This window comes from Natrix helvetica (genome assembly GCF_964273705.1).
Source record: "Natrix helvetica genome assembly, chromosome: 10".
Taxonomy (NCBI): domain Eukaryota; kingdom Metazoa; phylum Chordata; class Lepidosauria; order Squamata; family Natricidae; genus Natrix; species Natrix helvetica.
The window spans coordinates 1,793,237-1,817,399 of record NC_138561.1 but is presented as its reverse complement, the minus strand read 5'-3'; the positions used below and the strand labels follow the sequence as shown (position 1 = coordinate 1,817,399).

The following is a 24,163-nucleotide window of genomic DNA, read 5'->3' as shown; positions in this document are numbered from 1 at the left end:
AGAGGAAACACGGATGGAAGCATGGAAATGCCCGTCTTGCATCCCCAGCCTGCAAAGGGCGCCGTGCCCGATGAGGTCAGCCGTGAGAGCATCTCTTCCAGTGTTTATTACAAGAACGGGAAGCACAACACACAACTGGGTTTCACCAGAGACTGAGTAAAGGGGAATCTTTCCACATCTTTCCATCTGTAGCAGAGTCATAAGATCCTGCGCAATAAGGAACAAGCTAAGGCCACAAAGAGTATCAAAGTGCTGAGAAAGTTTCATGCAAACAGGGAGGCCCAGAGCAGGAGGTGACAGATCACCTGGCCTGGGAAAGGCAGGGCGGGAAGCCGAAAGGAGGCAGGGAAGCCAGACTCACACCTTTCGGCCTCTTCTAAGATAATTTCCGGCAACCAAGCCCAGCTGCAGATCCCAGGGGCCATTTCTCTTCAAGCCTTGGCTGGAATTGAACTAACTCAAGTCCCCTTTTCTGGACCGGAAAGCGACAAGATTCAACGTATGTCCAGAGGTTCCTATCTGCTGCAGATTAACCAAAAGGGACCCAATTATGTGCTGATTAAGCATTTAGGCTGGCAAGCTGGAATTGTTTTGGAGATGGGGGGGAGGGGGGAGAGGGAGAAGGAAAGAGAGGGAGGCAGGGAGACTGACTTAGCACGCCCTGAATCAGGAAGGCACAGGTAGAATCATGGAGTAGAAGTTCCAGGGGGTTTAAAAAGCTCTATGCAAGTTTTCACTACACATTTTGGGTGTGACTTTCTTTTAGTGTCTGCCCCCCACCCCCACCCCATTTCTTAGTTGCATTTATTTATTTATGCACGCTGTTTTCAGTGTGGTTTTGGATAGTATGCCAGGGCACATAAGACACATGTTAAAGTGGAACAAGCTCAACGTATTACACAAATGCAGCTGTTTCGCCTTTGGTCACGGTGATTAAGCGCATTGTACAAACACAGCCTTTGGGCCTTGGCATCCGACAACCATCAAGAGTGATGTTGAGCCCCAGAGAAGGAGGAGGGCGCAGGAGATACTAGGATGATGCTAGGATGGGGCAGAAGGGTGGGAGGCAAGACTCCTCTGGCCCTCTCCAGCCACAGGGGATGCACAGGGGGCCAAAGTGGGGAGGAAGGAGGGCTGCTCAGGGATGCCAGCGAAGGGCACCAAAGTCGTCTGGGTTTTCCTCTGAAAGGGAAGTACCTTGTTCTGCAGCTGTGCCGCCTGGGGGACAGGGCCGCTCTCTCGCACAGCCAGTTTCTCCTGCAGCAGCCGTAACTGTTGCTGCAGCTGCAGCTTCTCCTCCTGCAGTTGAGCACGGGACTCCACCAGCTTCTGCACCACTGGGAGACGATGGGGGCCCCCCGGGAAGCTGCTCCGCTTCCCCCCAAAGACTCTTCCTCCTGCCAGAAAAGAGGGAATTGAGCAGAGCGGCAGCCAGTCTGGTCAGCAGCCTCAGAGCCAGGAGTGAAATCAGGAAGGGCAGCAGGTAGAAAGTGGCCTTCGGTGCCGCAAGGGCCCCAGCAGAAGACCCTCTGGCGGGGGGGGGGGGGAGGCAGCAACAACAGCCCCCTCCTAGAGGACGAGAGGGATTTTCTTGCTGCTGCCAGGAGAGTGGGAGGGGGGGTGAGCTGCCCGACCCACCTGAGCCAGGAAGTCCCCCCCCTCCCCTCCCCCGGTGCCTGGAACAAATGGAGGGAAGTGAAAAAAAGATTACATTTTACGTATTTGTTTGAGATGCTTTCAGTGGCCGATTCCAGCTTTTCTGACATTTTACCTTCTCAAAATCAAACTGGGCTTTTCTCCTCCCTTCCACCCCAGGAGCCCTCAGAGGGGGCAGTTTCCACCTGGCAGGAGCAGATGGCGAAGGGCAGGGAGTCCTGGGCATACCTTCCAGGAGGAGATGGACTTTCTTCCGTGGGAAGAAGCCAGAAGGAACCTTTGGCCAAACCGTTTCCCACCAAAGACAGTAAAGTGGTGCATTTGGAGAACGTTCCCTTCCCTGAAATTCCTTTTGTCGTCTTCATCAGATCAATCCATTTTTTAAAAAAAATTAAATCTCAAATTCAAAGTAGAACTAAGAGAATTTGAATCTTATCCTTCGGCCATAATTTAGCAATTTCTGGATCAACATTCCTTTTTTGTCTTTCACCTCACAATCAATGTAGCTACTCCGATTTGTAAACCCGAGTGTGTTGGAGAGAAACGTGAATAGTTCAATCTGTTACAAACCACAATTCATTTGAACAAGGACATGGGACCTCTGATTAATCAAGAGTACAAAAATACAACTTTCCAAACGCAGCACCGTAATCTGAGAGGGACGTAAAATAATGCAGAAGACAGAGAAAGGCAGCGTCAGAAAGGCTTCCTCAAACTCCCCAACGGAATCCCTGCAGTGGGACACACACAAGAAGCACACCAAGTGGAGGTAAGCCTTGGCGTCTGCCCTCCCAGCCCCCCAGCACTGTCCCCAAAAGTGTGTGTGTGGGAGAGAGAGAGAAAAAACTAAAGCAGAATTCTGGACTTTAAGGCACAAAAGGCCCCAGAGCATCTTAGTGGGAATTTGAGATAAATAAGATGAGAACAGCCAACAAATATGAGAACCTCTCTGGCCAACAGCCAAATGGTGAGCAACCCAGAAATCTTCTCCCAGGAGGGATTCCCAGGGCTAAAACCAGAGCAGGAAAGCTCACGACTCCTCCTTGCAACCCCAGGATTTAACCTGGCTGTGCAGCGCAACCCTTCTTCTTCTGTGGCTCGCAATCAGTTCCAGGGACTCCCCTGAAATGGGGGGTGGGGTGGGGGGGAATGTCACCGTTTGTTTCCTCAGCCTCTTCAAACTGCAGGAGGGACACTTCAAACAGCTCCAAATTTCTCCCTGGCTCTCTGAAGCGCCAGAGGCAGGATGAGGCCACTGGCCCTGCGCTCTCTGCCCTGCAGATGGACTGGGCCCCTGGGCCTTGGAGGGAGACTGGGGAGGGGGGTGAGAGGAGAAGGAACAGGGTCTCTTTCTGCAGGAAGATGCTGTGGTTAACTTTGAGCACCAAAGGAGCCTCTTGGTAAGACTTCCTTCTAAAGGTCCCAACCCGATAAAAACCCCGGTTTTCCCCTCCTGCCTTCTGTGCAGCCAGCAGGAAAGACAACATTTGCTGCGCAGAAGGGGTGAAAGTGACGCTGCTCTTCCAACAAAGTCATCCCTTGCAAATTGGGAACTAATTCCCAGAGAGCCCAGGAAAAGGTTCTTGGGAAGCCATCAATTGTCTGTCAAGCTTCCCACTGCATGTCAGTCCAGAGGAGGAGGAGGAGCAACCATCATTTTTGTCACTGTCCTCCAAATGCATTTGTTTAAGGTAGGTTTGAAATGTTAATGTATTTTAGATATTTACAATTATAGAATCAACATCACTTTTATGCTAAATACAATTCAATGTACCTTTAGCCTCCCACTGAGGCTAACAACCACCCGTCTTCCAAAGTTCCAAATATCTACAACTTGAGATACAATCACAGCCATATAAGCAGAAAACCGATAAGCAGCGAAATTCACTTGTCATTCGTCGCTTCCCTGCTACACCCTCCATGCAGCCGATGGACAACAGATCCCCAGCCCTCCTCCTGGCTCCCAACACAGCTGCAGCATCCAAAGAGAAGTAGAAACCTCCTGAGCAGTTCACCAGATCTGGGACCGTGGGAACTCATTCTGCTATCCAAGCAACGTGTAGATCCAAATGGCATTCTGGATTTCTACCCTTCCAATTTCTGGTCTAAAATAACAGTAAATGGCTCGCTGCGGACTAAAACTAACTCCTTCAGAAGCAAGTCCTCACTGCCGTGTCAAGAACACGGAGAATGTAAATCCTGTCCTTCCCCATTCCTCACCACTTAGTTGTGCACCTTGCTTCCAATTATCCATGTCCTCCTTATAAATGTCACACCCAGGTGATTTTACTAGAAGGAAAAGAGCAGGGCGCTCACAACCGCACGGCGTGGCACATGTCAAGCAGCAGGTGTCACCTGCTTGCTGAAAATCCAACTCCCCCCACTCAATCTCTCCCCCCCAAGTATCCAAGTATTTCCCACAATCCAAGTATTTCCCACAAACCTTAATGCTGGGAGGCTTTCAATTCCTCCTCTGCACTTCACTGCCTGAGGCAGCTGATTGGGGGGGGGGGGAATTGAGTCCTCTGACAGCAGAACGGCAGGTGCATCAGCCATAGGCCCACAGCAAGCCCCCTGCGCAAGCCACGGAACTGCGCAGAATCCCATATGCGAGGTTTGCATCACAGGGAGCTTTAAAGGGCTGGAGGAAGACTGGCAGCCACCCTGTTTTTGCTGCACGAGGACCCCCCCCCAATGAATACCCAGATGAGGCAGGGGCTTCCAGCCTAGCCTTCCTCCTTTAAACCTCCTCCGCCTGCCTCTTGGCAACCTCTCCCACCAAGGAAAAATCACGCCAGGCCCAGCTGATTGGAGCGGCTACGGCACTCACAGATCTCCGTTCCTGTTGCCAGAGGAAGCTGGGCTCTCTAAGTCTCACTGGAGCTGCTTCCTGGGGTGCTTCCCCATCCTTTCCAGAGCCTCCTATTCCCAGCCTGCTTTCAAAGGACGTCTCTGCACATCGAGGGCTTCCTTTACGGGCTCACCTGGCTGCGAAGCCCCAGAAAAGAGGGGAGAAGAGGCTTGTTGCAGCCTGCAAGCCAGAACCAACTCGGGGCTGCCTCCTCCTCCTCCTCCTCCCCCGATAGGCCTCGACAAGCTCAAGCCGGCTCCGAAGAGCAGAGCAAGAAGCAACCTGCAGACCTCCCTGCCTGGCTTCTCCCGGAGGAAAAAGCAAGTGAGCAAGAAGACCCCACCAATGCTGTCCTGACAGCTGAGACAGAGGAAACCAGGGCTGGGAGCAGCAGGGACCCTGCCAGAGCTGTGGGCAGGAAGTGGGGGAAGGACCCTCTGGCTGGCATCTCTAGCCAGGAGCCGGAATGGTTGGCACTGCTTTCCCAGGGAGCCCAGGGGAGGAGGAGGAGGATGGGAAGCCAAAGACGATGCCTGCCTGCAGAGGATCCCCCTGCCACCCACCCACCCAAAGGCTGCTTGCCTGCCTTCCGGATGCCCTTCCAGCCGCCTTCTCGGGCTCCACAGACTCCGGAGGGAAGTTAAAGAAACCGAACCACACAACTGAAACGCAGGCCTTTTCTCTAGGTTGCCTACTTTGGTAACAACATGTTTGCAAGGAGGAAACCAAACCCAATTTATTTCCTTTTTATTCACCAAACTCAGCACGGCAGGCAAAGGCGGCTCTCCTCCAGCAGCGGATCTCAAGAATCTCCCCGGGGCCTCCCAGTTGTGCCAAGGCAGCTGGAAGGCCACATTCGGGGAGGATCCTGGGGATCAACACCTGGTACAGGAGATCCAGGATGCCTGCAGAATTTGGTGGAAACAGTCACGACGGCGACCATAACAGCGCGACCAAAGCCGTGTCACATGGACAAAAAACAAGCATTGGTCACACATCCACCATGATTTTTTTGACCAATCCCGTGGACAACCCACGTCCGGCTTTGCTCTGGGTCCGCGATGGTGAACCTACAGCACATCCACCAGAGTTGGCACGCAGAGCCCTCTCCATGGGCACACGCACCATTGCCAGCTGCTCTTCTGGTTTCCGGTGGGCACATGCACAGCTGGTCTTCGTGGGCGCCAGAAAATGGCAGGAAAAAGCCCCCCAAACAACCAAAGAACAGGCCCTTTTTTCAGGCTGTTTTCTGGGCCATTTTTCAGGTCGTTTTCAGGCCGTTTTTGGCCTGGAAACCGCCCCAAAACCACAGAAAAAAACAAGCATGCGTGCGCTGGCCAGCTGGTCTATGGTTTCCAGTGCATGCAAAGACCAGCTGGCTGGCGCACATGCATGTGCCAGAAACCCAAAGACCAGCTGGCCAGTGCAGACATCACTGCTGTAGGTGGGACAGTGGAGACGGGAGAGCAAAGGAGGTTTTCAAAACATTCTGGAAAACCAGAAAACAAGCAACAATAAGCAACAAATCAGAGGGCTGGGAACGCATTGGGTCTCAGCCACGTCCTCTTTGACAGGTGCTTCCAAAGCATGAAACTCGGGGCAACAAGATATTCCCCGCACGCAGAACCTCCCCGCGCCCAAAGCCAGTCCAGTCCTGAGTGGCTCCAAAGGACTCCAACAATCAAATTAGTCTTAGCCCTCTGGAGACGCTACACAGCAGGGTTCCGTTTCTCCCCCCCCCCCCCCCGAGCCTCCGGCAGCGTGAAAGGTTTGGGAAGATCCGTTAGTCACACCTCAGTACCTGTATTCTCCATCTTCCTCTTCTCTTCCGCTCTCCGCTCTGGGACGCTGCAGCTACCGGTCCAGGGTTACTGTGGCTGCCAAGGTGGCCCTCAGTCTTCGTCCGTCAGCTGGCTTTGTGCACCTTTGCGGAGCTGCTGGCAAAACAGAAATCCTCAGCTGAAGGTGGAACCTCTTCTGACTCATCACCGTTTTGTCACAGCCAAGAGAAACACTTTGGAAATGAAGCGCTTTTTCCCCTCCGAGCCTTAAGCCAGCCAGGAAGAAGAAGTTCCTGATTCCGGAGAGCAATTCGAGCACTTCAATTCACGGGCTTTGCAATGGCTCCCAAGTCTCTTCCCAGTCAGCTGCTCAACACGCAAGCCTTGGAGTTCTGGGCAGGGGGCTTCCTTTGACTGCAGGCACCCTGGAGGAGTCTGCCAGGCTCAGGTTCAAGAACAGAACGCTTGAGATACACCCACCCACACCAGGCTTTTCTGAAAAGCAACCTCTCAGCCCCTGCAGCAGCCCCCCTTGGCATCTCAGCCAGGAGGAAGGAGAGATCTGAGAGGAGAGCACATCCAGCCTGACCCCGCTGGCCATTCCCTTGGCCAACGCCAAGGAGCAGCACCAAAAGAGGCATTTTCTGTCCAGCTGGTTATTTAAGGCCATTTGCTAATATCTATGGATGTCCAACAGCTCTGACAAACGAAGACAGACTTTATAGCAATAGGAAACTGTAAATCCCAGGAGAAGGGAGGGGAGGGGAGGGGAGGGGAGGGGAAGGCCAGTTCAGCTGCACCGCAGCCTTTCTTTGTGGAAGGAGGTCATTCTGGGCAACAGTGTGAAGCATCAATGCTGTAAATACTCATAAACCAAGAAACATCCATCCAATATTCACCTATCGAGAGGTCCTCGGCGATGTCTCACACAGCCTTCTCCCCTGTGGCTTTTCCTTCTTAGAGGCCCTGCCCTGTTAAGCAACCGACCTCAGGATCTCCCCAGAGGCCCCTCCCAAGGCTCAAAGTTGGGCAGCCCCTGAAGCAATTTGGTTCTTTGGCAAAATTCATGGCACCTTTACCCTTCTTCCTGGCTGCAGGTAATCTGGCTGTAGGTGGGCCCAGCTGGCTGATGGAGGGAGCCTCTCTAGCTGACAAGAGCAGCTCAGGTGGCCCCAAGTGTCTGGCATCCATAAAATGGGCTGCTCGGTGGTCCCAGGACCAGCTTCAGCAGGACCCAATTCCTGAAAGACCCTGAGACCTGATGGACACAACACACACACACACACACACACACACACACACACACACACACACACACACACGAATGGCCGTTTGGACAGGTTCACTTTTCTGAAAGTGCTTTTTAAAAGAACAAGGCTAGATGGAGTTCAATGAAGTTCATTTTTTTCCAGCTTAAATAGCTCCTTGTTAATCAGAGGAAAATACCATCACCTCAATTCAGGGGTTTTGTTCCTCCCAGTCAGTTCCAAGAGAAGTTTGTCAATTTGGGATCCCTTCAACTGCATCTTGAGGAGCCAAATTCTTGCAGGTGCTAAGAGATTAAGTAAAACCGCAAGAACTGGGGCTCCTACAGCACTTCCCAGGATGTAAGAAAGGGCCGGCCTGATCCAGGAGGAGGCCAGCAGGGCCTTCTAGCAGGGCCAGGAAAAGCTGAGCAGGAAGGGGCTTTCTGGAAGTGGAAAGACAGAGGCCAAACAGCCAGGGAAAGTGTGTAGTGGTTGGGGATGGCCCAGAAAGGAAGAGCAGGAGGGCCTGGTGCAAGGATGATCGATTGGCCTCATTCCAAAGGATGAGAAGACAGACAATGCGACACCAGTTTTTCCAGAGGGCCCCAGGGGAGAAGCTTGGCAATCTTTGCACAAGTAGCGTGCCAATACCTTCTTCCTAGGGCTGAGAGAAAGTGACTGGCACCCTGCCAACTTCCCGGCCTAAGAGAGGGACAGAACTCTGCTTTTCCCACTGCTAGCCTTAAATCTGAGACGTAAACAAACAAAATGTTCAAACCTGAGCATTCCTCCGACCTTGAACTAATGGAAGCCAACGAGCAAATGGCAACTTTAAAGCATGTTCCTGCAGGGTATTGTGAATACCGGACTGCAACTTGCGTTCTGGAAAGCTTTCATCCGCTGCCTCTCGCTCACAGAATGCCAACTGGCCAGTCTCGTTCCCCCCCCCCAAAAAAAAATGACAAGGCCATTTCAGGAACGCTCCCTAAGCACCACTGGAAGCAAAGGTCGGATTTCCAGACCAGACAGGAAACGCCGCCAGGTGAGCTAAGTGATGCTTTATTATAAGGCTAAATTAACAGAATCTTGCCAGCCTTCAATGTGAGATGTAAAAGTACAATTCTCCCACCATCCTCTTTGCAGCCAGAGAACTTAGGGAGCCTCCCTCTGGAAGGCTCCCGCTGTGCTGGCTGGGGGATTCTGGGAGTTGAAGTCCACAGGACTTAAAGTCACCAAGTTTGAGAAACACTGCTCTGGAGCCTCTTGCCTGCCCATTGTCTAGCTGCAGGCTCAGCTGCCTCTTATCTCCCCTTCCACGGGCAGCATTCCTTGGCCCAACTTCTCAAGGTCTTTCTCACAGAAAATGAACAAGCAACCACAGAACTGCAATTTCAGAAGAGACTCTTCAAGTCATGCACAAGCAAATCCTAGTTTCCTGATTGGCAGTAGTTTAAAATAAACAACACTCAGTTACTCTGATTAAATCTCATCAAAGATAAATGTTCTCTAACCCAGCATAACCATATTACATTTACCATATTAATATTTAAAAGTGGCTTACAGGCTCTTCCGCTTTGGGATTTCCCACAGTCCTAAATCCGCAACCCTTCAGTCTAAAATAGTCAGAGAGAGAAACACTGTTTATCACATACTTGGAAGAGTAAGAATAATTCAAGAGTAGAACCACTTACTCAAGACGCACTGATTCACTATGAAGTGAGCAGTGTAGGAAAAAATCAGTCATAACTCACAGGTTTTCTTTGGTGAGCTGCACCTGAAGAAGGAAAACAGGCTTTTAATAAAATCGGCTGATCAGCAAAAGCCCTGCCAGACCCCTTCAGCTAGCTGTGGGGACTCCTTACTGCAGGGGTGTCCAAACTAACTCCCTGAATTCCCCAGCCAGCATGCGTCACACAAGGATACCTGCCCCTCGGAGGTGATTTGGGTTCCCAAATAAGCAAAACAAAATAAGTAATTTTATTTTAGAACAACAAATTGAACTCAACAGGACTAAGCTGTCCTCCCAAATCTGAGATTGCATTGTGTTGTAATCCTGACCACTACTCAGGGAAACGGATCAATTTTATTCATTGCATTGTTAAGAGAACGTACATGTGTTAAATTAAAGAACAAACGAAAGTATACGATATCATCAAGAGAGTAAAAGCATTGAAATGGAGATAGGCCGGTCACATAGCAAGAAGAACTGAGGGCAGGTGGACCAAGTTGGTCACAGAATGGATCCTGCTTGATAAAAAGCGTCCACGAAAGAGACGTAAAACAAGATGGATTGACGACATCAATTCTATTGGGACCCATTTGGCAAAAGAGAGCTCAGGACCGCATGGTGCTCAGAAAACAACTTGCACCTGAGCATCAGCAAGACAAAGGAGGTGGTGCTAGATTTCCAGAAGAAAAGAGAGGAACCTGCCCTACTTTATATCCGGGGGGCTGTGTGTGGAGAGAGTCCCCTCCTTCAAATTCCTGGGAGTCCATCTGAGCGAAGATCTCACCTGGAAAAACAACACAATCCAGGTGGCCAGGAAGGCCCAACAGAGACTCCACTTCCTTTGGGTCTTGCAGAAGAACAAGGTAGAACAACAACTGATGAGCTCCTCACTTATTGCATTACCGTATGGCAGGGGTGTCCAAACTTGGGAACTTTAAGACTTGTGGACTTCAACTCCCAGAATTCCCCAGCCAGCTATGCTGGCTGGGGAATTCTGAGAGTTGAAGTCCACAAGTCTTAAAGTTCCCAAGTTTGGACACCCCTGCCGTATGGTATGCTGGCTTGACAACCGCGGATAGAAAGACATTACAAAGGGTGATGAGCATGGCACAAAACCTCATGGGCTGTCTCCTGACATCACTGGATGAAATCGCTAGGACTCGCTGCCTTAGAAGAGAGATGAAAATCCTCAGGGAGGCCCCTGGTCAGCACTTCCTCACTCTTCTACCACTGGGCTGGAGATATAGAAACGTAGCCAATTGTACAAACAGTCTGAAGAACAGTTTTCATCCATGGCCTGTCAGAATCCTGAATGCAACATAACATCATTAAGTATGTAGTACGATAGACTTGCAGGGCCGGCGCAATGTGCAACATGTTCATATTGGTGGAATATACTATAATGTAATGTTACACACATATATAGAGAGAGGATTGTGTGTTTGTTAGTATGATTTACTGGGTTAGGGATTTTCTTTCTTTCACTGAGTTATTGAGTGTGTTTGTGTTGGGGGGAGGCTCAGCCAATCTCATTATACACATGTTGTGCATTGACAATAAAGGTTTTGAATTTGAGTTTTTATTTATGTCACTGCGTTAATTGTTTGCTAGCTGTCCTGAAGTGTTACTGCGCAGGTAATAGGCCTTATCTGACAATGATTTACTGTGCATGCTTCTTAACACGTTTCTTAATACATCACACATTCCAGAGACTTCTGTACTTTTGTTCTTCTGTTCGTCTGCCAAGAAGGTGGGCGACATTTGCTCTTGCCAAAATGTAACAATCAGATAGATTTGTTTTATTTTATTTTCATATTAAAGTTTTGTTTTTAATTAGAACATGTTATCGGGTTTTATTTCTTATGTGGAGATATGCTAACAAGGAGGGGCGACGGTCTGCACCTCAATAGAAGGTGGAAGGGAAACTTTCCATTCCTTCTCAATTTATTTATTTGCATTTGGACAGACCTTCGTCCTGCAACGGGTGGACAATGGCTAGAATGATGATGATGACGTGCTAAAAGGTTGTTTGCTGCATGGCAGAAATACTACCTTGTATCATTTTCTTCCTTTCTTTTTAAGTCACATTATCAGCTTTTTATGGTTTTGTTACAAACTTTTGAAGATTTTGTGTTATGGATGGACATCAGATTTGCTATGGAGGTGCCAAAAAATTGATGGTCACTGGCTGGTCATGTGACCTTTTGATTTTTTGGGGGGGAGAGTTTCTTAATGCAAGAAAATTTATGGGAAAGTTTTTAAATGTTAGAAATGTTAATGTAATGTTGAACTATACACCAAAGCTTTGGAATATGATTATCAGGAATTATGTTTGTATTGAGCATGGAAGTCGCTAAAAGAAATTGGAGAAGTGACATTATTCCTGATGTCAAGCAATGGTTGTCAGAAATATTCCTTTTAGAAAAGGCATATTTCTTACTAATTAAACTTTACTAATTAAAGGATAGTAATGTATTTATTAGTAAACCAGTGAATACTGATAGGAAAAATGTAAACTATTTTTTTCTCTCATTTATATTTTTAGTTTGTTTGAGGTTGTCTCTTTTCTATTTCTTTAAAGGTTTTTCTTTGTAATGGTGTTTGGATAAATATTCTAGAGAAATTAAATATTTTAAAAATGGTAGTTACTTTCTGAAATAACCCAATACTACCTAAAACATTTATTTATTTATTTATTTGTTTGTTTGTTTGTTTGTTTGCTTACTTATTTATTTACTTACTTACTTAACTTACTTACGGTACTTACTGGACTGTTATGTCTGCCTACCTCAAACAAGGACTCTTAAGTTGCTCACAACAATCCACAAAACATAATTTAAAACATGCCCTCCCCCCGCCCAGCATCCTTACAATTCAACCCCCTCTTGGCCCAGTATTGGTGGGAAGAGCCAGGTTTCCACAGGAGGGGTCCTGTGGGGTCCAAGCAGGGTTCCTCCATCTCCAGTGGGAGGCTGTTCCAAAGGGCAGGGCTGGAGACAAGAAGGCAGGGCCCCATGGCCCACCAGGTGTCAACATTTAAGGGAGGGGGCCTGGGGTACAGCCAACCTACCTATCTAACTTAGCAGGATGGGCAGATAGCCTCAGGGAGAGACAGTCCCACAAATAACCTGGCCCTATATATTTTAATACATTCTGTTTTTCCTTCTTCTTAGATCTGCTGGATGGTGTCCTATTCCTTTCAAATTCCTTTGCAAAGGAATTGTTTTTTGTATTCTTTTTTGCATTCTACTTTCCCTCTCTTTACTTCAGGTGGAAACAGGGGCCTGGAAGGAAAAACTATCAGGCCTGAGTATGCTAACCCTGGAGAGGAGGGGAGAGAGGGGAGTAACAGACAATACAGACTTTCTCAGCATTGTTCAGGAAGGCTCAACCAAGAACTGAAAGTCCAGGAACGGAGATTTCAGAAGGGGATCAAGGTTAACGGCTGCCTTGGGAGATGGCAGATCCTCCTTCATTGGAACTATATATTTATTACCCTGTTATTATTTTTATAAATAACTCAAAGCAGGGAACATACCTAATACTCCTCCCTCTTCCTATTTTCCTGTAACAACCCGGTGAGGTGAGGAGGTCCTTTCTAATTGCTATCACGTGGTTGGCATTATGATTTATATAACACAATCGTTGTACATGAATCTTTTAAGATAGAGAAACAACCGAAGGGGAGAAACAGAAGCCTAAATAATCTGACATATTTGCGTCATCTACCATTAGAGTCCAGGCACTGCTGGCCGGCACCAAAGGTGAGCTTTGGCAGGAGGCCCAAGAGAGGCATTTGGGGATGGCAGCCTCGTAAGAAAGGCAAAGTTGACTCACGCATGGCACAGCTGAGGACCACGGAGACGGAGGAGCCATGCGGGAAGTGTCACACTGTTGGGCAGAGAAAGTCTGTGCAAGGCACAGCAATGCCCAGGAAGGTAGCAAAGGACTTCAGCTCAAGAGAGACAAGCAAACTTTGCATTCTGGGGTTGGGACACTTAGGGCTGAAGAAACATCAGAAAAAAGAAGCAGAATCTGCGTAATGACAAGACAAAACCTGGCAAAAGACTGAACCTGAGAGGGCAGAAAAGGACTTTAAAAGTCAAGGCCACGCCTGAGCAGCAAAGTGTGTGATTGATGGGGAAGGAGAATGAAAGATGCATCTGTGGGACTCATTTAACACTCAATGCAAGACTCCAGTCTGTTCACAATGACAATACAATGAATAAAGATGGCATTTAGTACAGATGTTATTACTGAGCGATTCCCAGCACCAACAACTGCACCCAAAAATGGTCCCCCGAGGCCCTGCAAAAGACCCAAAGCTGGAGCCCTCCTTGTCTCAGGAGGCAGGCTGTTCTAAAGGAAGCCTCCTGCCGGGGTCCTGGAAATAAAGGGGGGCTTTCAACAGGAGCAGACAGATCCCACCTAGGAAAGGTGATCTGCTGGATCCCACCCAAGGCTTTCTGCACCTTGTTGTGTGCTCAGAATACATCACTAGACAATACAATGCAAGGAGCCCTGGGTGGTGGCCGATGTGTATCAGCCTGATGCATGCACGTTTGACTGCCTCGCTGACGCAAGACCCAGCTGCGGGTCCAGCCAGTTATCCCAGCATGGCTTTCCCTCAAAATGAGCCCCCAAATGCTTTGACTGAGACTTGTTCAGGGCTTCAGAGTTTTAGGAGACAATTCACACCGTTTCCTATCAACAAATCTCATTATGTAAAAGCAGAGGCCTCCGTGAGCTGTAGCCCTCTTCATCCCAGCTCTGTTACCATTCAACAAAATCTGCCCACGCGGAGAGATGCTGCCAGGCTCCGTGGCTCACGACCCTCAGCTGCGGTGCTCTTTCCACGGCTGGTGGGATCGGCTGAGGAGCACAGAAACCCCCTGGCTCAAAGGGAAAGAAAGGGAAGGCAAGCCAGGGAGCTGTCAACAAGCCTTTGAAACCCAACTCAAATGGATTAAGGTTGGCTTCCCTAGAAAGCAGGCGAAGTGCCCTGGGAAGACACGGGGGCGGGGTGGGGGGGGGACTTCCCTGCTGCTACCCCACAATGAGTCTGGTGGTTTTCAAAAAGAACCCCAGCAAATGAACAGGAACCTCGACACAGAGGACGCTTGCTGACAGCTTAAAAATAGACTCCAGCAACTGCAGCCCTCTCTGTTGCCCAAAGGCCCCTGGCCCTCCTCCGGCCCCTCCTCCTACTCCTTAAAGGAGCCCTGGGAAGAGGTGAGGACCACCAAGGGCCAAACCCAAAAGGGACAGAGGGAAGGTAACAGCCAGGAAACCTGCTAGGAGCTGCGCCAGGGAACTCTGGGCCAGAGCCTCTGGTGTAAGGTCATCAGAGGAGGGGTCTGGCAGAGGGGGAGGGTCCTTTCAGAACTTGGGAAGTTCCTGGACTCTGGAGGAGAAAAGCCCGCATGAAGAGGGCAAGAGTTAGACCTTGACAGGGAGGGAGGGAGGGAGGGAAAGGAAGGAGTTGCAAATGGATGGATGGATGGATGGAAGGAAGGAAAAATGGGAAGAGAGAGAGGAAGGAAGGAAGGAGTCAGTTAACAGAGAACTGAAGAGTAGAGCTACTAGAAGATAAAATCCGGAGTCTCAATATACGGGCAATCTACCTGGGCACACAGGTTCTTTACAGGCTGAAAACAAACCTGGCATTCCTCAGATGGTGGGGGAGGGGGGGGGGTTAGAGAGCTGAATTGCCAGGCAGCCTGATCCACCCACCTACACAACGCCGAGACTCACAGGAGACACTGACTGTGGCATTGTCTGAAATGATTGTTGATCCTTTGCCAAAAACTAGTTCTGCTATTACTTGGATTCTGTGCTTTCGGGTATAAAATGTTTGTAACAAATAGATGCACAATTAGGAATAAAAATATGTTTTTTCCCTCAAGGTAGCACAACTACTTTCATCCAGTCTCATTCTGTAAATGCCAACTTGATTTGTGCTACCTGGCAAATACATCCTGGTAACCAAATGTCTGTATTTTGAACTGGGAGGAGCTCCTAAACTTCCAGCTCTTCAAGGCAACCCCCAGGTACCCCCTGCCCTGAGGTATGTTTGACCACAAAAGCCTCTTTCATCACCGAGTGGCCTCTTGTTTTCCTCCTCCTGCCAAATTCTGCCCTGCCAGAGTCTCAGCAGCTACCCTTTGCTCCTCCTCTCCACGGTGCCTGCCCAGAGGCCATCGCTGCGTCTGTGGAAGATGGGAGAGCTTATTCACACTTACTGGCAGTCTCGGCAAAAGCAGCTGGCCTAAGTAAATGAAGTAATTTTTCCTGCATACATTTTATCAGCAAAGAAAGCCTGGACGTTCCAAATAAATACTCTAATGGGCTCCAAGAACCTGGTCGGAAAAAACATTTTCCTTATTCTCCACTGGGCAGAAGCCCAAGAATTCTGCAAGAGAATGAAGACCATTAGCAGCAACCAAAGAGAAATGAGCCTGGCAGCTGTGCTAGATTTCTGCCATCTGAAAGCGGCATAGCCATCATCAGAGTGGGCCGAAGCACATGGAAGAAAAGAGCCTTTGGCTCCTGACTCAGACAAATGGGGCCCAAGACTGGCAAAGGTCTGGCCGGATCCCCTACAACAGAGGTCTCCAGCTTTGGCAACTTTAAAATGTGTGGACTTCAACTCCCAGAATTCCTCAGCCAGCAAGAATTCTGGGAGTTGAAGCCCACAAGTTTTAAAGTTGCAAAGGTTGAAGACCTCTGCCCTACAAGGCCAGGCCATTGAGCCAGGTCAGTGAACTCAGAGAGACAAAGAAGAGCCAACCTCTTGCACTCAAGAGCCAAGCTGGCCTTGACACTGGAATGTGTACACACACACACACACACACACAGCAATGGCCACAAAATTGTTTCATTTGTTGTTCTACTCTTGCAAATTTTATTACGTGCTTGTCTTGCCTCTCAACGCAGTGGAACAAACTTGCAGAACAGTTGCAAGGGACCTTGAAGGTCTTCTAATCCAACCCCCTCCTCAAACAGGAAATCCTCTACCATTTCAGACAAATGGGTGTTCAGTCCCTTCTTAAAAGCCTCCAGTGATGGAGCTCCCACAACTTCCAAAAGCAAGCGGTTCCACTGGTTAATGGTTCTCACTGTCAGGAAAGTTCTAGGTTGGTTCTAGATTGCTTCTTTTTGATTAGTTTCCACCCATTGCTTCTTGTTCTACCCTCAGGTAGAGAATAGCTTGACTCCCTCTTCTTTGTGGCAACCCCTGAGATATTGGAAGACTGCTATCGTGTCTCCCCTAGTCCTTCTTTTCATTAAATTAGACGTACCCAGTTCCTGCAATTGTTCTTCATATGTTTTAGCCTCCAGTCCCCTAATCCTCTTTGTTGCTCTTCTCTGCACTCTTTCTAGAGTCTCCGCATCTTTTCTACATCGTGGTAACCAAGACCGGATGCAGGATTCCAAGTGTGGCCTTACCAAAGCATTATAAAGTGGTATTAAGACATCACGTGATCATTTGCCTGGAATGGTATAGGCCAGGGTCTCCTGCTTGAGCAGGGGGTTGGACTAGAAGACCTCCAAAGTCCCTTCCAGCTGGGTTATTCAACCGCAGATCCTAGTCAGAGGTCTACAAGGATGTGAGTCCCACCAAGGAACGGGAAGGCCGCCCTTCGCTCACTGAGGATCCCGGCCCCGCCAGAGAAGGGGCTGCTGTCCCCTCCCAGCCTTTCCTTCGAGCCAAAAGGCTCCAAACTTTCCTCTCCGCCCTTTGGGGCCGATTCTCTCACCGGGAAACGACGAGGGACCCTCCGGCTTTCCTTATTGGGGCCCAACGGTTATTCGGGCCCTGAAAGGGGAACGATGGCGCAACTGGCCGCACCGGCTGCCCTGGAGAGGAACGAAGCGGCCCCTGCAGGCCCACCGACCCCGCCAGGCTCCCCGGGCCCCTCTCAGCCGCCGCAACCACCCGGACAGCCGCCAGAGGGCGCCCAAGACGCCGAGAGCGCCGGCGGGGCAGCGGCCCAGACCCGCCACGACCGCCGGGCTCCCTCCCTCCCGTCCCCCGTGGAGACGCAGCTGGGGCGGCCCTGGGCTCCTGACGTCCCGCCTGCACCCGCAGCCTCCCCCGCCTCGCGCCTCGCTCGGGCAGCCCGAGAGACGCTGCGGCTGCCCAGCCAACGCCGGGCCGGCCTGCCGAGGGCCGAGCGTCCGCCGCTCCCCTGCAGCCCATCCCGGCCACTCACCGGCGGCAGCGGAGGGCCAGCAGCTGCCAAGGACGCGCCGCGCCACGTGCCTCCCCGAGACGCACCCGCCGCCGCTCGGACGCCGCACCACGCTCTGCCCGGGCCGAGAGGCTGCGCGGCCGCCCGGCTGGCCCGAAACCGCCGCTCATGCCGGGCGGCCCGCCTGGAACGCCAGCAATGCCGCCGGGCCGGTTGCCGAGCGGGGGCGGGGCGCAGCAGGAGGAGGCGGAGGCGGTGTCCCCCCCCCAGGCCGCTCCTCCCGGGACGGGGCTCCTCCGGAGGGGCCGCAAGGGAAGCCCCTCACTCAGGGACGGAGCAACGCCGCCAGCCCGGCTCACCTGGCCCCGCCCGGCACCCTCCCTCCCGCGCGGCCAGGACAGCCGGAGAGCCCGCCCGAGAGGCTCCGGGGGCCGCCTGGGCTTCTCCGAGGCAGCCGCGACGGCCGCCCGGGGGAGTAGCGGCGTCCCCCCGGCTGCCTTTGAGGCTGGAGCCCGGGAAGGCCCGGCCGCCCCTTCTTCCCAAGGGGACCCCCCTGCCATCTGCACAAACCTCCTGGGGAGGGCAGGGCTCGTCCCCCACCGACGATGCAGCCGCCGCCTCCCGAACAGCTCCAGTCCCCCGCTTGAGACCCTGAATCCGGGGAAGGGCTCCGGCGCCCTGGTGCCTGGAGCATGTGCAGAGTGAACGGAAGATCAGGCGGCCTCAAAGCCTGTGAATAACTCGGTCATGATTCAGTCTGTGACCTGGTTCACACCACACCCTGAACCCCAAACGACTCCTCCGCTCGGATATCGTTTACTGGGCAACCCCATTTTGAGTGTGCAAAGGGCACACACGCACACTCAACAAACATGGAGCAGCTAGAGATACACTTTGGGTTGCTCAGAATATGGCCAGAAGGGCTCTGGAAGGTCCTTTGAAGTTCTAAAGAACATGCCTGAAAAAAGGAGGTCAGAGGGCTCCATCTTCCCAGCTGGTAGAGGAATGAGCCACACCATGGATCAGAGAAGATTCTCCTCCTTGCTCTCAAGAACATTCCTTGCTAAACCAGGAGCTTCCTTTGTTGTTTAAGGTATTCAAAGTATGTGCAGGAGAAAAGCAATGCCAAATATTTGACTGGGTTTCGTGCGTTGGAGCCTTAGATGTGACACTTCTGGTTTATCAACTGGCCGGTGAAGTAATTCCTTAGCTGCTGCTGGGGAGAGGCCATCAAAGAGAGTTTCATAGTCACATTTGACAACAAAACAAGCCCTTTCCTGATTCCCATGGAGCACAGACCCGAAACTGACAAGCTTCACACCTATATGCTCAGTCACAGGAAATCAGGCCAAAGTTGAAAGTCTCCTGGCTGAGCACTTTGTGTGACTGCAGGCTCCAGGCTTATCAAGTGTGAATCCAGCTACTGGGTGTACAGACTGGAGAATAAGAGAGTTAGAAGGGACCTTGGAAGTCTTCTAGTCCACCCCGCTGCTCAAGCAGGAGCCCCTACATCAGGGGTGTCCAAACTTGGGAACTTTAAGACTTGTGGACTTGTGGACTCCCTGCCCTACATGATTCCAGACAAATGGCTGCCTAATCTCTTAAAAACCTCAAATGGCAAATTCGGGAGACAAGTCTGATTAAATTATATCACTAATAGGAAATTAGCCTCCTTTATTCTGGTTGGATCTCTCCTTGTAACTTTCTATTACTCCTTGTCCTGCTTTCGGGTGTTTTGGAGACTAGGCTGACCCCTCTTCTTTGTGGCAGCCCCTCAATATTGGGAAACTATCGTGTTACCTCTAATCTTTTTTACTAGACTGGTGTACCCAATTCCTGTAACTGGTCTTTGTATGTCTTTGTATGTTTTAGCCTCCAGCTCGATGCTATTGAGCCAGGTTTCATCTAATCTGTACCTGCACATTTGGTGTTTCTGGCCTCAGTGTAAAACTTTACTTTTCTCACCCTTGAATTTCATTTTGCTGGATAGGGTTCAAGTCTGTCATGATGTTGAGTCTACCAGAGGTGGTATTCAGCAGCAGGTTATGACCAGTTCTGGAGAACCAGTAGCAGAAATTTTGAGTAGTTCAGAGAACCAGTAAATACCACCTCTGACTGGCTCCACCCCCATCTATTCTCCGCCTCCCGAGTCCCAGCTGATTGGGAAGAAATGGGGATTTTGCAGTATCCTTCCCCTGCCACGCCCACCAAGCCATGTCATGCCCACCAAGCCACACCCACCAAGCCATGCCATGCCCACCAAGCCACACCCACCAAGCCATGCCATGCCCACCAAGCCACACCCACCAAGCCATGCCATGCCCACCAAGCCACACCCACCAAGCCATGCCATGCCCACCAAGCCACACCCACCAAGCCATGCCATGCCCACCAAGCCACACCCACCAAGCCATGCCATGCCCACCAAGCCACACCCACCAAGCCATGCCATGCCCACCAAGCCACACCCACCAAGCCATGCCATGCCCACCAAGCCACACCCACCAAGCCATGCCATGCCCACCAAGCCACACCCACCAAGCCATGCCATGCCCACCAAGCCACACCCACCAAGCCATGCCATGCCCACCAAGCCACACCCACCAAGCCATGCCATGCCCACCAAGCCACACCCACCAAGCCATGCCATGCCCACCAAGCCACACACCCCAAGCCATGCCATGCCCACCAAGCCACGCCCACAGAACTGGTAGTAAAAAAATGTGAATCCCACCACTGGAGACTGTCTTCTGGGGCTTTGGCTATTCCTGTCAGTTTACCATCATCTGCTAATTTGATGAGTTTCCCTTCTATTCCCTCATCTAATTAGGTTGTGGTCTACTTTGTCAAATCCCTTATTGAAATCCAAGTACACTACATCCACAGCATTTCACTGGCCCACTAATTTTGTCAAAGAATTAAATAACATTTGTTTGGCATAATGTTGTTTGACAAACCCTTGTCAAACCCAGAAGTGTGGTCCTAGTAGCGCATTATAAAAAGTGGGGAAAGCGCAGTGTGTGTGCGTGAATTAGTTGCGCCCATATTGCAATTTTGCTGTAAAGGAACTGCTGAACGATCTTGGTAGAGGGGAAGTGAGGGAGCTCAGGTGGGTCTCGATCCTTCCCTTTCAGGCAGGTGCATGAGGAAAGGAAGGTCAGGTAATGGAGAAGAACAGGCAGTACAGAAGCTGGGCCCAGTTGAAGTGAAATAGTTCTCTCACTTTTATCTGTCATTTGCCACTTCTATCTGTCTTTTAATGTTACGTGCTAGTAGAAATCCGAGAATTTTCACATTCAGTTATTTCAGTCTTTTTACTCTTACGATGTGATGAAACGAAACGAGGAGGTGGATTCCGAGGAGGGAGGGGTGCATTTCCGAGGAATAAGAGTAACTCAGTATGAATGTTACGTGTGACGGAAAGAGGTTGAAGTCAGCCCCTCTCTAATTTTGTCTATGGGTATGAATAAATAATTCAGCTTGGAAGAATCACCATGTAATATATCATTCTTGCTTTTGGACCTGAAATATTCCCACCTAGCAATCGTGGAAGGTCTTCTCTACCAGCTAGAGTCCCCAGGGGTATCAATTGCTCTGTCTTCTCCCTGCTGTCTCTGATTGTTATGTTGCTGCTGCCTCTTGCCATAATCTGAGAAATTCCTTTGCTGGTCTGGCTGGCCCTCCTCAGCTGGGGATCCACAAAAGTCCCACCGATTTCTATATGTCCCAGTCAATGTTGAGCTTGCTACAAAGACACATTGATTGTATTCATCCCAAATGGCAGCCGGCCATGCCCCCTCTGACCCTGAGGACATCACTTATTGAAATCCCTGTAAGAACTTGTATCATGCTTCTATATTTTTGTTTCTGAAGAAGGATGGTGGTTTTAAAGTTCAGGAAAGCCAGTTTAATAACGTCATGCTTGAAGGCCTTAATTTTTCCAGCCCAGAAACAGCTTCTGAGTGCTTGGCTTATTTTCTGTAGAAAATAGAGCATGGAAGACCTAAGTCACAGTTTGCTATTAGGATTGTGAAGAAGGTTAAGGGAGGCGAAGCTTTTACAGCCGCTAAGTAAATTCTGCCTCTTCATTCCTTTCATTCTTGGCCTTGGAAGACAGAAGTGCTTTTCCCCATCAACTGTGGGAGTGTCTGTGTGCCAATGTCTCAGGCAGGTCTCTTTCCTTCAGTAGGAGCCCATCTGCAGGCCTGGCCACCCACTCAGGCTGCCCAAGCCAGAAGAAGGAGATGCAAGGAGGAGCTCCTCCCATTACGCAGAACCCAGAGCACTCCCCCCCCCCAAAGGATACCTTGGAGGAAACTCTGCTCTCCCAGGCTGACTCGGATCCAAGGGGCATAAGTGGCTGGATCATTCATCTCAGAGCAGCCATCTCTGGATCCAGGGCAAGCCTCAAAGCCCTCAGAATGTGGGGATGAGCCACAGCTGGTTCCACTCGGCTCATTCAAGGGCATCCAGATCAGAGTCGCAATAGGACTTACACCTGCATAGCTGAAGCAGTAAATCCCACGGCCATCCAGGCAGTTCCTCTACCCCAGAACCATTATGCTATCTTGCAGGGCCATCTCCTTCCAGTCAACGTGTTTGTGGACACGTCCCGGCTTGTATTTTTCTTGGAAATAAGGCAGAAGTGCTTTGCCTTTGCCTTCCGGCATGAGGGGTTGGGTTTTTTGATCTTTGTTTGGCTTCGTAGCCTAACCTCTAATCTCAGGGTTTTGTCCTATCCAGCCAAACAGGCCTGAGGCTGCTGACTTTTTCCAGATCAGCCAAGGCCAACCTTGTGTTGCCATCTAGCTGGGCGCCTTGAATAGGCAAAAAAGCCAGTGGTATTAAAGGAAGAGGTTTGCTGAGTAAACACAGCATAGACTAACAGGGTTAGAAGGGGCTCTTTCTCCATGCAGCTGTGAGGAGTCATTTCCCCCTGGTGGGGATCCCCTATCTCCACAGTGGCATCACTCAGAAATGGTACTTTGCCATTCCTTTATGTACCAGCTGATGAATGGTGCCAAGATGGCTTTTTTCCCATTGGGTCAACATCAGCAAATTTACAAACAAGCTCCAGCTGGGGCCAATATTTGCATTTTCCTGTTGTGAGCTGTTGGGACTCTGGTTGATGGTGGTGCTTTCAGCAGTTCAAGAGCCAAAGTGGCAAGGAGGGCTGTAGCCAACTTAAAGCTACTCTTGAGGGCCTCGGATGCAGACATTAGAAGCTACGACTTCCCAGGCTCACATTTGCAAATAGCTGCAGGTACCATCAGGATTTTATCCAAGGAGGAGATATGAGGAATAATTATTCTGCTTTAGAAGCACTTTTGAGACAGAGGCCTCTCATTACTGCCATAACCAAAAATACCTCTAGAGCAGCGGTTCCCAACCTTCTTGGCACCAGGGACTGGTTTCGTGGAAGACAATTTTTTCATGGACCTTGGGAGGAGGATATGGTTTCAGTTTCATTCACTTGCCCACCGCTCTCCTCCAGCTGTGCAGCCTGGGGGTTGGGGGCTCCTGATTCGGTGCCAGGCCATAGTCTGTTTGGAACTGGGATGTGGAAGTGGTGGGTGGGTGCAAAGCTGCATTTGTGAATGACAAGAGAGCCCACACTCTCCCTCCTGCATCTCACAAAGCCACGGCCACACACGGTCTTGAGGAGCAGATCTTGGAAGAGAAGGAGGAGGAGGAAGGCAAGGCAAAGCTAAGGAGCCCAGATGTGCTGATCCCCTCTGGGACCCCAGTGGTGGGGAAGATTTCCTTTGCTGAAAGATGCACCATGTGCAAGGACTTTTCTGTTGACCTTTGGACTAGTTTAAGTTTTATTTTCATGATTGCTTTAAGTTCTATTTTAATGGGTTTGGATGGTTTATTTTGATGTACCTCATTGCTAATTGGACTGTTTCAAATTAGTGCCTGTGAATTCACTAGAGATCCATGGAGTAAAAAGGTGGATTAAAAGTATTGTTATACAAGTAATTTAATGACTGAATCCTGAATAGAACATAGTTGCCTGGGGCATATGTGCGTGAGAATGACAAAATACGTGTTGCAATGCAAAAACCACGACTGATGTGTTTGTGTCTGGTACCCTCATTTTTCTTCGTCCACCTCCTTCGTCCACCTCAGGTGTTGCAGAGACCCTCGACAAGACTCACACCCTCCCCCTCCCTCTTCAAAAGCTTTCTGCTCATCCTAATCTGTCTGCCCATCTGTCCATCCTGCTGAACATAGACATAAAACAATAGCAGGAGATCCTACTCCATTCTGGACAATGACTGTCCAGGCAGGCCCTGCCTGAGGAAGGACTGCATTCCTGGTCCTCCTTTGTCACCTGAAGTTCTCTACCGCAGGTGAGGAAGTCAGGCTATCAGTGAAAAGAAGAGCACCTTCCTTGCCAAGTGCTTGCTTGGAACCTGCTGACTAGATCCTTTGATCCTTTGGCCTCTCTTGACTCAGACTGACTGGTTTGACTGACCTGACCGGCTGTGGCGCAGATTCCCTGTCCTAACTGAGTTTCGCCTTCCTTGCTTGGCAACATCATCATGCACTTCTGACATCCTCCCCCAAATCTTAAGTGCTGACAGGTGGGGGAGAACGAGACTAGAAACAAAGGCCCAGGCATCTTCACACAAAAAGAAAATGCAAACCAGCCTACCAAAAATATCTGCAAATGACAGGTTAGGAATGCAAATTAAAAT

The 24,163-nt window shown here is 50.2% G+C and overlaps 1 protein-coding gene across 10 annotated transcripts in view; it reads right to left on the bottom strand.

Annotated features, from left to right (window-relative positions):
- KIFC3 (kinesin family member C3) overlaps nucleotides 1-18,913 on the bottom strand; it is a 46,716-nt gene extending 27,803 nt beyond the window's left edge. For 2 of the 10 annotated variants that reach the window (XM_081963294.1, XM_081963293.1), the window contains exons 1-3: nucleotides 17,481-17,801; nucleotides 6,309-6,441; nucleotides 1,198-1,397 (exon numbers count right to left, since the gene is read on the bottom strand). In XM_081963294.1, coding sequence (XP_081819420.1) covers nucleotides 1,198-1,397; nucleotides 6,309-6,321 — 213 coding nt within the window. In that variant the 5' untranslated portion in view covers nucleotides 6,322-6,441; nucleotides 17,481-17,801. Of the gene's footprint in view, nucleotides 1-1,197; nucleotides 1,398-4,486; nucleotides 4,656-6,308; nucleotides 6,445-9,096; nucleotides 9,159-17,480; nucleotides 17,802-18,029 lie in introns of those variants that run through there. The other 8 variants (XM_081963295.1, XM_081963287.1, XM_081963290.1 and 5 more) reach the window with 7 other exon arrangements.
- Between the last annotated feature and the right edge of the window lie 5,250 nt (nucleotides 18,914-24,163).